Here is an 18,192-nt window from a genome sequence, read left to right on the forward strand (position 1 = left end):
GTCAGTAGATGAAAGTGAGAAACCCAAGGGCAATTATTGTGTGTCTCACATCTCATGAGACAGGACAAAATACAATCCTTTCTTCATGCCAAAGTGAATTTTTGAGATGTATAGGTTGTATAATTTGAATCTGGATAAAATTGCCCTTACATGCTGGCGTATCAGAAGTGTGAACCACGACTACATTTCTTGTGAGCAGGATTACTAGCTTTCTTCAGTCAAGTGCATTTTCAATGTAACCTGTAAAAAAAAAAATGTGAATAAACCTGAGTTGATTTCCGCTCATGTGTCGCAAATCACAACTGTGTATATTAATGTAGTCTCTGGCAGAAAGTTTAGGTTTTGAAATCAGAATACCCAAGTAATCTGGTGAAATAATGTAATTTCACAGTATCTGCTACATACAGATATAATACTATTCCAAAAACAAAAAATAATAAATAAAATGTGAAAAGTCACTGGAACCTTGTAATATACAAGAATATTCTCAGTAAATTTACAGGTGCTGTATAAATCTTTGTCATAAAATGGTCACATCACATACTTTCTCTAATTGCATAACAATTTCACTGTCTTTATATAACACCTTTGTAAATGACTCACACTCCAACAGAAAACTAATGAAATATCTGCAATAGAATCATCTTTCTTTCTTTGCCATTATCACACAAATGTTCACGTTAAACAAAACTTTCTCTTGGACTTAATCGTAAATAATTTCACTGCCTACCATCAAAGGAAGTGTTTACTGATGAGCAAACTTTAAGTGTTATATATAGTTTGTATTTACATATTGCATCTTGTTTTTCCATGTCACACAGCAAATTAAAACTTATCACAAAGCTTTTAAAACAGTTGTACCAAAATAACATGCTTGAAACTCAACATGCACAGCTATTACTACTCCACACGTATGCATTTCATGCTGTGGAGGAATGTTCACTTGCATGTCAACAATAAGAAAATTTACTCAAAATTAAAAAATATAGATTTCATAACACAATTTAATACAATAGACAACATCAATATATTCAATTTAAAATATGTACTCTAGTTACTGATGCTTTTAGTACCCACACACTATACAAAACTTTTGTGTTTTGCATACAGTCTTGTTTCATCAGAATCACCATTGTAATTTACCTAACACAATAAAACCAGCAGCAAACACTGCTTGAAGTGTTTATTGTCTATTTCATGAACATATTAAAACTTAAATAAGATTCTTCTGGTACCTTTTTGCACACAAGGTCTTAACTAATTTTGATGGCCCCATCTCAAGTTCACACACAATACGATCTTCACACTTGCCAATAAAACTAATAGGATTGTCATTAAAACACGTAGTCAGGTCCAGCCATATCAATAGCCCAACGAAACTTGTCACGCTGTGTTCTGTTGTATATCTTCTCAATAGGAACACCAAACTTTTTGCACCTGTGGAAAGAAAACTCACATTGTAAGTTAACATAATTTCTGAAATAAAAATTTTGACTTTAATCGAAGTCTGGATACATACCATGCCACACTTATACGCGGATCAAGATAATTAAGCTTGGATGTTCCCAAAGCAATTTCCTTATTTTCTTCCTTGTCTGTTGCCTGAACTTCTAACTTGGACAACTGTTCTTTAATTCTGTCTAGAGCTTTTTTCCTCTTATCCATGTCTCTGGAAAAAAATCAAATTCAGTAGTATTCCAGAGAAAATTCAAAATGTTCAAATTTTAATATCATAATTAATAATAATGTTGTTCCAGAAGTGATTAGCTCAATGTTACAAACAAAAACTACTAACATCTTGTTTTTGGCAGATTCAAAATTTTTGTACTCTCTTTTTGCCTGCTTATATTGCCTTTCTGCTTCCTCCAATTGTTCCTTTTTGGCTTCAATTTTGTTCTTCAGATTCTCCATACTTTTAGCATGTGTTTTTGGAACAGATCTTTGATGGTTACAAAGTATTGCCACTGCACGGTTTGCGCGGTTGTATGCCAAAATCTGTTGAAAATATTATCCTGGTTAAAACAACTACTACTTCAGTAAAACATAACAAGAGCAAAACTTTTGCAACTCTGAAATTCATAAAGTGAAAGGAACTGCTCAATGGGCACTCACTATGCACTTTCTTCATTTTACATAACATTTTTACTGAAACAATGCAGAACAATAAATTAAATAATGTTCTCAGGATCATATAGGATATAATTTACAAGTGTGACTGTCTAACAAAACATTAATTCGTATGTTAATACATCTGAAGAACAAAGTTAACTGTACGTAGTTTTACAAGGAGAGTATTTTTTACAAAAATTTTTATGAAGGCATACCTTTTCAGCAACTGTGAAGTCAGGATTAGTCAACTGTTTAAGCTGTTCTTGCAATGTGATAGAAGCATTGTATGTTCGGAAAACTTTGGCAGTCAATCCTTCCATCAGCTCATTCAGATGTTTGTTCAATATTGAAGTCTGAAACAAAAACATCAATATATAGCTTTTCTACAAATAAATATCTGTTGATAAAATACTGTTTAAAACTGTTCTCTTTGCTGATACTTTACAATGCAAGATGGCAGAAAGAAAGCTTACAAATTGACACTAACATTTCCCCATGATAAAAACAGCAACGTGATAAATGCTGCTGCTCCCCCCCCCCCCCCTTTCGCCCGCCTCCATTAGTACTTTCCTTGGAAGCCCCTAAAGAAAGTGTGAGCACGGAATCAATCTAACTTACTGGGGCTAATTGTAGCACTTACTTTACACCATGGGCTTTCACCACATCACTTGTTTTTATCTCTGCATATTCCCAGTAGGTAGCAGCATCTGCTTAAAGAAACTGTTTATCACAGCATCAGTCCATATTTGAAAAATAAAGGGAGTTTCTGTTTGTTTCCAGTAATTTTGGACTACAATGTATTTCGATAAAGCTGTAATATGCTAATATAGCCTACACTATTGAATAAGTGATTGTTTATTTCATCACAGCAATATGGCAATATATTGTTTTTGATGTAGCAGTGGGACTACATTTGCCAATCTCTAATATATAAAAGGCAATGTTCTGACTGACTGACTGACTGACTGACTGACAGACTCATTATTGCCCAGCCCAAACTGTGCTTTCTGAAAGGGACTTTTGATGCCAGAACTACAAAAATTGGTACTTGGTTTCACTGTCAGAAAATAAAAAAATAAGTGTTTCATCATTTTTGGAAATGCAACCACTAAGAAGGTCAAATATCGGGTGACTTTTAAAAAAAAAAAAAGACAATTGGTATTTAACCTATCTGTTAGAAATAAAATAAATACATGTTCTATTGTTTCTGGAAGTTCAACCCCCATGGGACTGCAACAGGGGATGAAACTTTTTAAGAAAATATTTTGTTACATTAAAAAATTTCAAAGTTAAATTTATGAAAACTGGTATTTCACTTCTTGGTTAGAGATAAAGAAATTATATTAGGGGGTGAAAATTGCTACGAAAATATCTCCAAGAGAATGCAAAAAGCATGATTAACAAAAACTTTAGACTCCAGCCACCAGAATCACATTTTGGTCAGCCACCAGAATCGCGTTTTGGTCAGAAGTACATTCAGAAGACACCATGCTTATAAGGTCTTAATTAGCGTGAAAAGCTTCGGTGATGCAATTTGTCAACACACAAAAATTTGATTAAATAAAGACAAAAACAAAAAAATCTCTGCAGGCCATACAGTGTAAATGAACAAAGCAGCAGGCGCTAAGCTTCTGAATTATATTTTCTGATTCCAGAGATGCTGTTTTCATTATTTTTAGGTTTCTGCTACATCTTAGTGCAACTTATGATCTTACATTTTTCTAAACTTGTGTTCACAGTGTTTTTTCATGAGCACATTTTAATAACCTTCACAGAAATTTCCACGAAGATAAATCTACAAGAAGATGACCATAAGAAAAAGAAAATGACCTTAGAAATGAAATGTAAAATCACTGAAAAAAGTTAATGTGGTGTGCGAGTTGCTAATTTAGCATGCGCACACAGTCGGTCTAAATCAACTATTTGTCCTGTCCTCAAGAACAAGGACAAGATTAAAGAGATAGATGCTTCAAAAGGAGTGACAAGAGAAAACAAAGGTTTTGTATTCTGGATGATGTCGAAAGGTTGCTCCTTATATGGATAAATGAAAAGCAATTACAAGGCAAAACTATTAATGAGAACATCATTTGTGAGAAGGTAGAATGATTTTTGCCAACCCTGTTAAGAAGACGCCAGGATCGTCAGCAGCCGAAGAAGTGTTTAAGAGATGCCATGGGTGGTTTGAGAAGATTAAGAGAAGAATCGGCATTCACTGCATTGTGAGGTACGGCGAAGCAGCCAGCTCCAACACAAAGGCAGCCAAGAACTTAATCAGCAACATCAAGATGTTCATAGATTTTGAGGGTTATCTTCCACAACACGTTTTTGATTGTGACAAGACGAGTCTGTGCTGGAAAAGAATGCCGAAGCGTACCCGCAGAGGAGAAGCTATTGCCTGGCCATAAGCCAAGTCACAAGCCAATAAAGACAATCTCGCACCGTTATTCTATGCCAATGCAAGCAGTGATTTGAAAACTAAACCGTTGCTTGTTTACCATTCAGAAACTCCACGAGGCTTCAAGAAGTGTAATGTCCAGAAGAGCAGGTTATATGTGATGTGGAGGTCCTACAACAAGGCTTGGGGGACATGTGATCTTTTTTGTGATTGAATCAATGAAGTGTTTGGTCCTTCAGTGAAAAAATATTTGTTAGAGATGAATATGTCTTGCTTGTTATCAACAATGCTCCTGTATGTTCTCCAGGCCTACAAGACCACCACCTTGCCAAATTTAAATTCATCAAGATCCAATTTCTGCCTTCCAAAACCACTCCATTACTCCAGTCTATGGACCAGCAGACTGTTTCTTACTTCAAGTAGCTCTACACTAAAGCACTCTTTGAGCATTGCTTTGAGTTGACTGAAGCTACCAATCTCACTCTCATAGAGTTTTGGAAATAACACTTCAACATCACTGCCTGCATCAATGTGATCGAAAAGGCTTGGGAAGAGGTTACCAAGAGAACTCACTCCCACTTGGAGAAGCTTTGGCCGGAGTGCATTGTCTAATGTGACTCGTTGAGGCATTTGAGTCAGTACCTGTGGAGCCTGTAGTCAACGAGATTGTCTTTGGCCAAGAGCATGGGACTAGATGTGAATAACATTTATGTTGATGAGCTTATGGAAGATCACAGCCAAGAAATGGCCATCAAAGAGCTTATGCAGTTGCAGTGTGTTTCACAACAGGAAGTTGTGGAGAGGAGTTCTTCAGAGGAAGAGGAGGAGGAGGAGGAGGAGGAGGAGAGGGCAGTAACAGCAAAACAGTGATCTTCTGCTGACACGAGAGAAATCCTGAAAGCAAGGGAGTCTGTTATCGTTCACTGAAAATAATCACCCCAATGAAGCAGTGACTATGTGCACTACAAATTTATGTAACGACAATGCTGTGTCGCATTTTCACTAAGTGTTGAAGCACCGGCAGAAACAAATGACTATGGATAGCTTTTTAGAAAAAATAATTTGTCATGTATTGTGAACAATAAAGTACATATGTGTAATTGGCATAAATAAGATAAAACTTTTAGTACTTTTTCTGCATGGAACGCATTATCATATTTTAAATTAATTTAAATTGGATAAATTTTTTCGCCTAACCTGTGTTTCACACTACAGGTAAGATTCTGGAACAAATTATGCTTGCTATGTGTGATTCCACTGTATTTTGAACATGTTTTAAAATTTTTGTGAACACACTATCTTTTTTTTTTTAATTTGGTATTTCATTCTTATTTTGCCCAAGAACAATGCACTGAGCATTAATATACACTTTTCCTTCGTAAGACAAGAAGGTAAATAAAAATCAAATCTTTAAATTTCAATAAGAGGCCAACTTCAATCATCATTATGTGGAACACACTATACTTACGTTAAGTCTATCAAACAAATCATCCCCAGTGGATTTGTTTTCCATGAAGAGTTGCAAATTCTTAAATACTCGTTTCTCAACAGACACTTCATTGTAATATCTTATGGAATCCTTACCGAGGAAATCAAATACTACCACACATTCCTTCCCTGAAATAAAGAAAGCAAATCAAATAACAAGATCCAGAAATGTAAGTTATTTTTATATAAAATTTTAGTCAGGATAGCGGACTTTATTTCTGAGACATTGGATAACACAAATACATATTTGCAATCGTCATCATCTCCCAAAACATAATAAAATAATTCTAAGATATATTATGCATTACACCATATATGACTTCAGTTTGTGTTAGAAGTTACTTTTATTATTCATTACATTATTTAGATAAATGGGTAAATGATCAACAATTTTTATGACAGTAGTTCACTCCTTTCTGTGCTACATTAAGGCCAAGTGCAGTATAGTGTTTATGTCCACTTCTAGTATAATATTTATAAATCTTGCTATTGTTTTCAACTGTGATTGACTGTTGAAAGCAAACTTCAAAAGGGAAAATACCAAACTGTTTAAAGAGCTGTGTACAAGAGGTTCTTGAGTGGGACTCACCCATTATCCTTATTAAATGTTTCTGCACAGCAAACTCTCTAAATGACATTTTACATCAGAGGATGATGCCATAAGTCATAGTGAATCAAAATAGAAAAGTAATCTTCACACTTTTATCTCCAAATGTGATACCATTCATAACGCTGAAGTTGCAGAACTTAGACCTTGAAGGCATGTAATGTGTCAGTTCTAGTACAGGCTCTTATCAATAACATAAACAATTAATAATGTGACATTACTTGGTGTTGTGTGTCACAGAGGACAGAATCAACCACTTACGAGCTGAACAATATTGGAAATTAGTCTGTCACCAGAACACCCACCACTCAACTAATAACATTATGCACCATGCTCTTGTAAATCACTGTTGAATGTTTTCCTTGATTACAGGTTAACATTTAGATCTGCAGGACTAAAATGTGTTTGGTGCTCTGTTACAGCTGCATGTTAAATGCTCTCTACACACAAAAAGAGCACAAAATACTGTCCAATTGCATCTATAATCTAACAAATTGTGACTAACTTAGAATTATGAGCAGTGCTGGGACGATCATAGTAAACATCACTGCCTGTTACATTATTGGTGCCATACAGCATGACCAAGTGCTCGCAGCTGGTGACAAAGACAGCACTGTGATGTGTTGCGTATTGCAGAGGTGGAGCCATTTCTCTTCTTAGGGCAACTTCAAATTGGAACACCCAGTAGCAACAGCTCAGGGCTTTTATTTATGCCTTCTCCACATAATGTTTGCAAACGAACAGCAAACCAAAGGACACTGAATGTTCCATTTAGTTCTAAAACACAGCTTTACTTCCAGGAACACACTTTACATGGTTGGGCTTTAAGTAGCTGAACCTGACTTCTTACTTAAAACTAGGTAAACACACAGTACTCAGTATCTGTGGTTACTGGAATTCAATTTTGTGATTTCCTCGAAGCATTAGTCAAATGAAGACAACACTCACCATCCTTCTCTTCATGTAAAGATATGTGTTCAACACGTAGTGAACAGCAACCGACTGTGTCTGCTTGATCTTCATCCTTCTCGTTACCAGCCCTAAGTGCCAGCTGAAATAGTATGCACACATTTTACTAAAAATGGTCACTCCTCAGGAGATAATTTTTGATAAAGTGTGTTACTATACCTTATCAATGAAATATAAAGCAACAGCTCTTTGTCTGATACGCATTTCCTTTGATTTCCAGTCTTCGCGATATTCTGCCCGAATCTTCTCAATACTTTTTGCAAGCTTTCGGGCTGTCTCATATTTCTGCCAATCTTTTTCACCTTTCAATTTTGAAGATGGGTTCAGCATGATGTATTTCACTTGTCCTTGTACATTTTCAGTCCAACTTGCGAGCCATGTAACCTAAGACACAATATTGTTATTTAAAATAACAAAATGACCATATCATGCTACACAGATTATGAACCGAAACCAAGAAAAATAAATATATCAACAGAAACAATCAACTTTAAAAATTTGCTGTGATTAGATAGATAAAAACTATACTCACCACATGGCAGCAGGACAACACACATATAAATTACTTAAATTTGCAAGCTTTTGGAGCCAGTAGCTCTTTCTTCTGACAGAAGCTTTGAAGGGGAAGTATGACAGATGAAAGAAAAGGACAGGTGATTTAAGACAGGGGAAAGTTGGGAAAAAGACGTCCAGAACCCTTGGTCAGCAGAGACTTACTGGACTAGATGAGAAGACTGATTGTTGGGGACTGCACCAGACATGACTTGAAAACCTGGGAGCTTAAAAGTGGAAGACAGAGTAATACACAAGACAGAGATTACTGCCAAAACATCATGCATCAATTAATAACAGCAGAAAGCTACATGAACTGTATGTGACAGAGGTGTGGAGAGGGGAGGAGAGGGGTGGGTGGGAAACAGGCAGGTCAGAAAATGAAAGATATAGAAAATTGGAAGTGAGTGAAGAAAGGAATAGTTGCTGTGAAGAAATGCTGGGACAAAAGAAAAGAATTAAGATAAATTAAGGCCAGGAGGGTGGTGAGAACCCATAACATGTAATGCCAATTCCACCTGCGAAGTTCTGAGAAACTGGCATCTGAGGGAAGAATCCAGATGACACATGTGGTGAAACAGGCACCATGATAATGACTGTCATATTGTAGAGCATGCTCAGCTACAAGATATTGTGGGTTGCCAGTATACACTCTCTGCCTATACCCATCCAGCCTAACTCATAATTTGGTGGTGGCCGTGCTGATGTAAAAGGCCAAACAATGTTTACATTACCACTAGTGTATGACGTGTCATTTCAGAGGTGGCTCTCCCTTTGATGATATATGTTTTCCCAGTTACAGGACTGGTATACATGGTTGGAGGAGGGTGCCTAGGGCAAGTCCTACAGCAGTAATGGTCACAGTGGCACGAGATATAGGCTAGGGAAATGGGTGTAGAAGCAGCACAGCATCTGGCAAGAATATTACAGATAGGGAGGGTGACTAAAAGCTATTCTCGGTGTAGTGGGCAAAATGTCGGACAGAACAGACCTCATTTTAGGGCACGATTTTAGGAAATTATAGCCTCGGAGCTGTTGATTAACACATTCAAGGCCAGGATAAAACAGAGCAACAAGAAGTGTACCCCTAAGTTGTTTTTTGGAGAGTTCAGTAATACCCTGATTGAATGTGATTCCCTGGGAAATCTGCTTTTGAACATGTTTGCCTCGAATACCCCAAGGCTGTATGGGTGGGAAAGTATAACAAGGAAAGGATGGCAACTGTCAAAATATAAGTACTACTGTTTGTTCAGAGATTTAATGTGAAAAGTAATGTGTAGCTGACTTTTGGTAAGGACGAGATCACCATCAAGGAAAGTGGTATGGGACTCAGAATATAACTATGCGAAATTTAACTGAAGGTATTTATAGATACCAGGAATTTTAACAGGTCAGCCTCACCATGAGCCCATATGGCAAAGATGTCCTCAATGTATCTAAACCAAACAACCAAGTCATATACCAGCTATTATGTAAATACTGTTTGGTCTTTTACATTGGCATGACTGCCACTAAGTTATCAATTAGGATGAATGGGCATAGGCAGAGTGTGTATATTGGCAACACACAACATCCTCTTGCAAAGCATGCTCTACAACACAAGTCTTGACCTTGGTGCCTGTTTACTCATTTGCCACCTGGCCTCCTCCCCAGACACCAGTTTCGCAGAACCATGCAGGTGAGAATTGGTGTTCAGTATTCAGTTTATTCACCACTGACCACTTACAGTGGAATAGGTCTCAACATTAAATATACAATTAATAATAACTTTACAGTAAAGTTTTTACAATTTAATTCCACTTTCTTTAGGAATATTCTTATATACTAATGTCAATGATTATTTCAAAATATTCTGCTATCTTATAAAATGGGTGTTTCAGTAACCAGTCATAAATCTTGCTTTTGAAAATATTACTGGGCAGTGACTGAGCAGATGCTGGAAGTTTATTGAAGACTTTTAAACTCATTATTTTGTGTAAGGTTGCAGTCTTTGTTGGTCTGTGTCTTGATATGTCGAAGTCCAGTTTGCCTCTAGTGTTGTGGGGATGTATGTTCTCTCTGGTCTTGAACTCATTTAAGTTGCTTTTGACATAAAGCAGTGCTGTGTAGATTCACAACAGTTAATATCATGTGTTTGATAAAGAGGGGGGGGGGGGGGGGGGCAGTGTTCCTTAGGCTTAACTTTGCTCATTATTCTGATTACTCTTTTTTGAATTTTCAGAATTTCACTGACAGAGGAAGAATGTCCCCATAACAATATGCCACAGGAAATGTGAGATTGAAACAGGCCAAAATATACCACCTTTAGATACTCATCAGTGACTACATCTGTCAGCCTCCAGATGAGATAACACACTCTTGCTATTCTCTTGCAGATATGGCTAATATGTTCCTCACAGTTTGATTCTGCACCAATGTGGAATCCTAACAATTTTACTGATTTACTTTCAACAGCTGTAGTTAAACCCAGAATTAGTTCTTGTGTTTTATCAGGATTACATAGGAGTTCATTAGAAGAAAACCAATTCATTACTAGTTCTAGTTTTTCCTGTGTTGCCTGATGCAGTTCTGTTGTGTCATGGTGTGTATTGAGCAGTGTTGTGCCATCTGCATAACACACAATTTAATTTGCTCCTAGATGGTAAGGTAAGTCATTAATTGCAATGATGAACAGAAAAGGACCAAGGACCGAGCCGAGGCACTCCAGTCTGAACTTCCTTCAGCGAGGAGATTTATTTTTAATTGATACAAACTGTTTCCTGATTCGATTACATCTAAATATGGTTAGTGAATGCCATAAAATTCCAGTTTTGCAAGTAGGATGTTAAATGGTACGCAGTCGAAGGCTTTGCGAAGATCACGAAGTACAACTGATATTAGATCCTAATTTTCGAATACAGTTAACATCTGGTTAACAGCTTCAGTGACAGCAGTAGTGGTATTTTTACCATGTTGATATGCAAACTGTCTGTTCGAGAGGAGATCGCGCTTTTCAAAATAGTTATTTAGTTGGCTGTACATTAGATATTCAAAAACTTTAGAGAAAATTGTTACAATAGAAACTGGTCGATAGTTATGGAGCAGATGCTTATCTCCCTTTTTAAAGACTGGTATCACTTTAGCAGTTTTGATTGCATCTGGGGGAAACTCCAGATTCTAAACACATATTAAAAATGAAAGAAAGAGGTTGACAGATTTCATTACATAGTTAGAGAACCAATAACAGTCCATACTTTTGAAGATGGTGAACTTTGCCACAGCTTTTACAATATCCTCAGCGGTGACAACATTCCAGTGGAAAGCATACCTCCTATGAGGCACAGCACCAAGATGGTCTAGTGCCCAAGTGCCATTTTGCTTGATTTTGTTTTTCAGCTCACTCACTGAGGTTAGGAAGTAATTATTTACTTCTTATGGGACCAGCATTGCATCTTGTGTGCAGGTTTGTGAATTATATTGTTTGATGGTGAATTACATTGGTTGATGATGTCCCATGCTGCTTTACTTTTGTTGGGAGCACTTTCAGTGTTACAATACACCCTAAGTTCTCGTCACCCAGCTGGCCTTAATTTATGTAAATGCTGTTGGTCTCAACATTCCTCTGCAGTACTATCCCTTTCCAGTTTTCTAGATCTTTTGTTTTCTGACCTTTCTATCCCCCCCCCCCCCCTCCTCCTCCTCCTCCTCCTCCAGGGTCACATAATATATGCATGAGGTTTTGGCAGTAATTTCTGTTTTTGTGTTATACTATCTTTTACCTTTTAAACTCTTAGGTTTTCAAATCTCGTCCAGTGCAATACCCAAAAATCAGTCTTTCCTTATTGTCCTGTCCGGCAAGTCACCTCTGAACTAGGGTTGTAAATTTAAATTAATTTATATTTGTGTACTCCTGCCACCACTTGGTGAATAGATTTTTTATCTATCCAATTACAATAAAAATAAACGCTACCTAACAATTCCAACTACACAATTACAGAGCAAATGGGGAAAAAAATTCAGTTTATAAATACTTTAGGATTAAAGGAGAACATTCATTCACCAAAAAGCAAAAGTGGCGCGCACGCACGCACACACACGCGCGCGCCCACACACACACACACACACACACACACACACACACACACACACACACACACACCTAAATCCCTACATGGCTTGACTAACAGTGTAAATGTTATTTTGCAGCAAGTGCCCTGGTTGTGGTAGGGGTAGTGTTGGGTGGTATGGGGAGGAGGAAAGCAGGAGGTAGGAACAGGGACTGGGAATAGGTGGCACAATGAAGATGTGGGGATTGAATTGGAAGAGGGTTACGGAGAAAGGGGAAAGTGTTGGGTGGACGGTGCAGGGACAGTGGGTTATCTGAGACTGAGGCCAGGATGATTACAGGGGTTGAGGATAGATGCAAGGATAACTCCCATCTACGTAGCTCAGACAAGCTGGTGCTGGAGGGAAGAATCTGAAATCTCACAAGTTTTCTTTCCTCTGTGTGTGCCTACCAAAAAATTCAGTGCTACTGCTTTTCAATGCATAGTCTCCTTTAATCCTATAGTATTTACATTCTACACGAACTTTCCTACAACATATTCGGTCCACCTCTGTTGGACACAATACTTATATTGTTTATACAGGTTGACTCTTACATAGAAGATTACAGCAATCAGCACTGGAACATAATGGCATGGATTCCTCATCGTTAAGTAACCGAAACACCTCCATTTTAAAATTTATTTACATCACTTAAAATCGTTGTGAGGCACAAATACAGTTAAAAAGACATTGTCTCAGATCTTGTTTTGGTTGTAGGGCACCACCACCCCAAGGAAATTCCGTCAGTTGGTGAAACAAAAGGCGAAATCTAATGTAAAACGTGAACTACCTGTCTGAAAATTACCATGTTGGTTCGAAACCAGTAACGGCGCTGTTTAAATAAATAAATAGCATTGTAAAAAGGGACTGGTTGCTGTAATCTTCTATGTAAGAGTCAACCTGTGGTTCGTACACAGCCACCAGCTCAAAATGTCAGTTTTTGACAAAATTGCACTTACATTGTTGTCGTGTCTTACTTCCTTCCATTTGTGACCCTCTGGAGGCTTTGGCACAACAGCATCCTTACTGCAGTTAATAATTACATCTTCAGGCATTACTCTCCTTTTAAGCATACCCATTTTTGGATGCTCACCCCGTCCTCTGAAAAGCCCTGGAGGCTCAATTTTAAAATTTCCTATCTTTTCCTTATGTCCATCACATACACAGAAACCATAAATCTTTGTAATCTCTTCATTCTGTTCTTTAATTTTCTGCAGAAGGAGGACATGGTTTGATTAAAACAGAAAAAAATATGTAATAATTTGAACTGTAAATCTTCTTAAGATCACTTCAAATATTATGTGAAACAACTTACCTTTTTCTCTTCCTTGCTCATATTTTTTCTTTCCTCAGATTTTGCAACAAAATAAGCATGCATGTGCTTAAAATTGCATTTTGATAAATCTGTTATCTTTGCCCTTTCCTTTTCTGTCATTACCTTACGCCAGTCTTTGAAAAAGTTCTTGTTGAATACTTCTTTGGTAGTATAGTCATGGTCTAACATACGAGCATAGAATGTAGCAACCTCTTCTGCTTCCTCAGAGAGCGCCATTTCTTCACCTGTACCAGAAAGAAAAAACTACTAAGTACCAAATAAGGACAAGAATAATCAAGATTTAAAGACCAGGCAAATGAAACCAAAAAGCTGTGATATCACATACCATCATAGTAAAATTTAACATCAGGTGGCAACCTTTCATATGGTGGCGCAAATACAGGTCCTTTGTGTTCCAGAAATGTCCACTTCCTGCCATCCGTATGCTTTTCCTCTTCCCACCTAACAAACAATAGCTGGCTTTATGGATACTGTTGACGTGACATCTTAAGTTTACTTTAAAATATATGTTTGCAGAAGATAATGCATGTTGTAAAAAATCTTCACAACAAAAATCACTCCAAAGATGAAAAACACAGGAACTCATTGTTGATATGGATCTCATGTGACTTGCTGCATCTCCATCAATAACAAATTAAATAAGAACTAGTTTGAATATTAAATTCAGTATAGTAGTGCCATTCAGACTTTTAAACAACAGCATGTGCACTTTTAAATTATGTTAACACTGTGACAGCAGAAATAACATTAAAAGACAAGTACGCAATCATCAAAAGCTTGCTCTACACAGTTCAAATATTTCCACACTAATTCATCTATAAACTTTATATTGGCCTTTTCCTTGAATTAAAAATGTAATATACCATTATTTCCCCTTGAGATGTGAAATTTAGATTTTAAAAAACATTGCCCTACAAATGATTTCCACTAATTTAATGAATCAGCCAACTACCCATTAAACAGCAAAAAAGCTGAGCTTGTAATAACACAAATCAGCATCATAATATAAGTGTCACAACTGGGAGGAAGAGGGTGGAGAGTTACTGCTTGCTGTTTCATTAATCAACAATAACACAATCTAAGCCCCAACATGTTAATTCTTACTCACTTCATTGAATGCTTTGAAAACTAGTCACCACCAGTAACAGAAACATACCACTAACTTCTTAAAGTTAGAATAAACAGGAAGGCTACAGTTTCCTTCACACTCTGATATAGAAGAAATAACAACAAAATATAGAACACATGACAGTACTGGATTCAGTTTAACATACACAGGTGGTACAGAAATTGCTGCTGTCACATGTGTGTATGTCCTCACAACAAGACAAGATATCTTGTGTCTTTTAGAATGTAAACCAATCAAATTTCTTAAAACTTTTGCAGAAAAATTGCAAAATACCATTTTGCAAACAAGAAAAACAGTTCTTCTCATTGTATACAATCAACACACAGTTGAAAACTAGAAGTGATGTGGAATCCATGCTTCTTGGCAGCCATATTAGTAACACTTGACTGCACTGCCATCTGGTGGCAAAATTTTCTGAAGATACAACAGTACTGCCAACTACTGAGCAACATGTCACATACCATTTCCAGACCTCTTGTTGCTCTTCCTCCTTTTTCTTTTTTCTTGGAGACTCAGGAAGCTTGTCTTCTGTTTTAACTTTCGGTTCTTTCACCTTTTTCTTTTTCTTCTGTTCAAGGAATAAAAAATGATGTAGAATTTTAATTCTCACACACATAATAAACCATATAACACAAATACACAATCACATAGGACAACACATAAAGGTACCAAATGTTACAGGATGCAGCCATTTCCTTAAGGTAAGTTGCAGGGTAGAGGTTAAAAAGCAATTGACAGGAAGACCACCCACTTAATAACTAGTGTTAAGTGGCATACAGGGCAGAAACTACTGAAGACTAATTAACTAATTCATCTTTGGGCACAATAAGTAAGTGAATGAATTTGCTAAGTACATTTACATGGGGTCCCAAATCCAGTTTTCTGTGAAGCAATTTCCCAAAACTGCTTCTTGTTGGTCATGCAAATATTCCACTACGGATTCAGGAATTGCAGGTCTGGCTAATGGGTTTAAGTGCCCATAATTTATATTTGCCTTATGTAAACTATCTAATGTAAAAACATCTTTCAGGTAAATCCCAGAGTGCAGGTCATGGAAAATGTTAACCACTCAAAGTATTATCTTTGTTTGTACCCATTACCTTATATAAAATTTAATTTGTCTTAAGGTCTACAAAGTTATATCTTTAAAAAAAACTTTGAAGAGCTTGAAGAGCTCATCCATTGTAGTGACCGGAGCTGATGCTGTGTCACTACATTCATCTTGATACTCTGTTCAGAATTGCATCACTGCAAATTGTGTCATCGTAACTAACACTCTTTTAAGTGTTACTTTTGTGAATTGATGCTTAACAGTGATGCCCACACCAATTGCAGATAGAAAACAATTCATTGTTTTAGACCTTTTCACAAAAAACTAAAATTACTTTGTAACAAAAAGCAGTCCAATGGTGAACTTACACAATAAATTGCAACACATTACCCACATATTGTCACCTTTAAAATGAGAGAGAGAGAGAGAGAGAGAGAGAGAGAGAGAGAGAGAGAGAGAGAGAGAGAGATATTCTTCCTTCTTTCTGTATTTCACGGCTGCTTCCACAAATCCACAAAAAACGAAATTGTTTCAAATTCAAAATGTACACAAAGCATGAACTGCAGAAGTTTTTTTTTTTTTTTTAAATAAACTTACTGGTTTGAAGTCTTCCTCCTCTTCACTTTCAGCTTCTCGTTTCTTTTTTTCTTTTTTAACCTTTTTGCGAGCTGAAAGTGGCATATCATCTTCAGAGTCCTCGACCTTACGCTTTATAGCTGGAGAAGCGCGTGAAGCCTGAATAATGACAAACAACTTACTTGTAAAACCAATATATCAGAATGATTCATGTAATCCCTCCTCAAAAAGCTATTTGCACATTTAACATCACCTCATGCAACATATGCAAACACAAACTAGTTAAGTGTTCCTTCATAATGACACACAAAGCAACAAATTAGTTTTGATGACAAAATACTTTCATTCTTCAAAAGCACAAACAAAAACAGTAAAGTTAAAAAACCAAAATGAACACTGAGAATACCGTATTTACTCGAATCTAAGCCGCACCCGAAAAATGAGACTCGAAATCAAGGAAAACAATTTTTCCCGAATCTAAGCCGCTCCCGAAATTTGAGACTCGAAATTCAAGGTGAGAGAAAAGTTTTAGACCGCCCCCTCCAAATCGAAAAACAGTTGGTCCATTGTAACGTGAAACACAATTGAGGTCGAATGGATGAAGATACAGCTACAGTAGTTTGGTTCGAGTCGTAAGCTTAACAGTTAAGCTTTACCAGGTAGCCATTGCTATGTCAGGCGCTCCATCCGTATTTATACGAGTACCCTTCCTTTTTCGTGTGCTTCGTCTGGTTTGAATCGATCGCTTATTTTGCTTTGATCTGATAAGTGCCGTTCTCTTTGTTATAGGTGTTTATGTCACTCTAAGCTGAAAATGCATTATTGTACTGTGTCATGCATTGTTTGTTACATTTTGATAATGCGTGTTTACGACCTGTTGCCGCTCGCAGCAAGGCTTGCTTTTGTGCGCGCTACCGCGGCTTACAATTAAAAAAAAAAAAAAGGAAAAAAAAAGAGAGGAATTGTCTCATAAGCGAAACAATGGCGAGAGTTTGCTATTTGTTGTTTAAACTGCTGCTTTCTTTGAAAATGATCAACAAGAACCAAATAACAGACTGCGTATGATAGAAGATGTTCTGAACGAGAGTTTAGCGAAAATTTTTCTCTGTTTGAAAATCTTTGCAGACGACTTCTTTAGTACATTACATTCTGCACAGAAATTAGGGTCATCTTAGATTTAAAAATCTAGTCAGTTGTCGTGCTTAGTTTCTGACTGTATCACTATTCAGCATAAGAATAATACAAATATAAACATGAGATGATATGTATATTCTTCCGCATTTGCTGTTCTAGTTTCGTAGTTTATTAGGCAGACAGGATTTAAATGAAATAGCAGCAAACACGAAAGAATACATTGCATAATGTTTACATTCTTCTACCTTTTAATTTAGTTACTGACGCAGAGGTTTTGGTGCCAGTATTTATCTTTGTGCCTGCAAAGCATACCTGTTTAGCGCGACATATATTTGACGGCAGAAGTTAGTTGTGGCGACACCTACTGACATTTTTCAGAACTTCCGCTTACTTTGCACTCGATTCTAAGCGGGCGGTTTTTTGGATTACAAAAACCGGAAAAAAAGTGCGGCTTAGATTCAAGTAAATACGGTACACTAACTTTCTATTGTATTTAAACAGGACCCTCCAGATGTTTAGAAAGATTGAATGTTTAAAGGTTTTAAGTTTACAAAATACACAAAATGTTGATGAAAGGAAAGCTATAAAATTAAAAAAAGAAGCTGGAATGAATGGTTGTTTTGATGTTTGTAAGACGACTTCAGTAAATAATGATACAAATGGAAATGAATTTCAATTTCATCTGTTATGGCACAAATCTTATGTACTGTTCCTTCTGGTCCCATTTGTATACCACCATCTTTGTCTATAAAGCTCACGA

General features: G+C 36.7%; 1 protein-coding gene across 2 annotated transcripts in view; it reads right to left on the bottom strand.

Annotated features, from left to right (window-relative positions):
• Positions 1-446: 446 nt before the first annotated feature.
• LOC126483628 (DNA topoisomerase I, mitochondrial) overlaps positions 447-18,192 on the bottom strand; it is a 44,470-nt gene continuing 26,724 nt past the window's right edge. For both annotated transcript variants that reach the window (XM_050106677.1, XM_050106676.1), the window contains 12 exons: positions 16,320-16,457; positions 15,133-15,239; positions 13,868-13,983; positions 13,522-13,766; positions 13,166-13,417; positions 7,728-7,952; positions 7,548-7,650; positions 5,973-6,121; positions 2,325-2,462; positions 1,796-1,995; positions 1,520-1,669; positions 447-1,437 (listed from right to left, as the gene is read on the bottom strand). In XM_050106677.1, the coding sequence (XP_049962634.1) occupies positions 1,335-1,437; positions 1,520-1,669; positions 1,796-1,995; positions 2,325-2,462; positions 5,973-6,121; positions 7,548-7,650; positions 7,728-7,952; positions 13,166-13,417; positions 13,522-13,766; positions 13,868-13,983; positions 15,133-15,239; positions 16,320-16,457 (1,926 nt within the window). In that variant the 3' untranslated portion in view covers positions 447-1,334. The remainder of the gene's footprint in view (positions 1,438-1,519; positions 1,670-1,795; positions 1,996-2,324; positions 2,463-5,972; positions 6,122-7,547; positions 7,651-7,727; positions 7,953-13,165; positions 13,418-13,521; positions 13,767-13,867; positions 13,984-15,132; positions 15,240-16,319; positions 16,458-18,192) is intronic.

This window comes from Schistocerca serialis, chromosome 6 (genome assembly GCF_023864345.2).
Source record: "Schistocerca serialis cubense isolate TAMUIC-IGC-003099 chromosome 6, iqSchSeri2.2, whole genome shotgun sequence".
In the NCBI taxonomy this organism is placed as follows: domain Eukaryota; kingdom Metazoa; phylum Arthropoda; class Insecta; order Orthoptera; family Acrididae; genus Schistocerca; species Schistocerca serialis.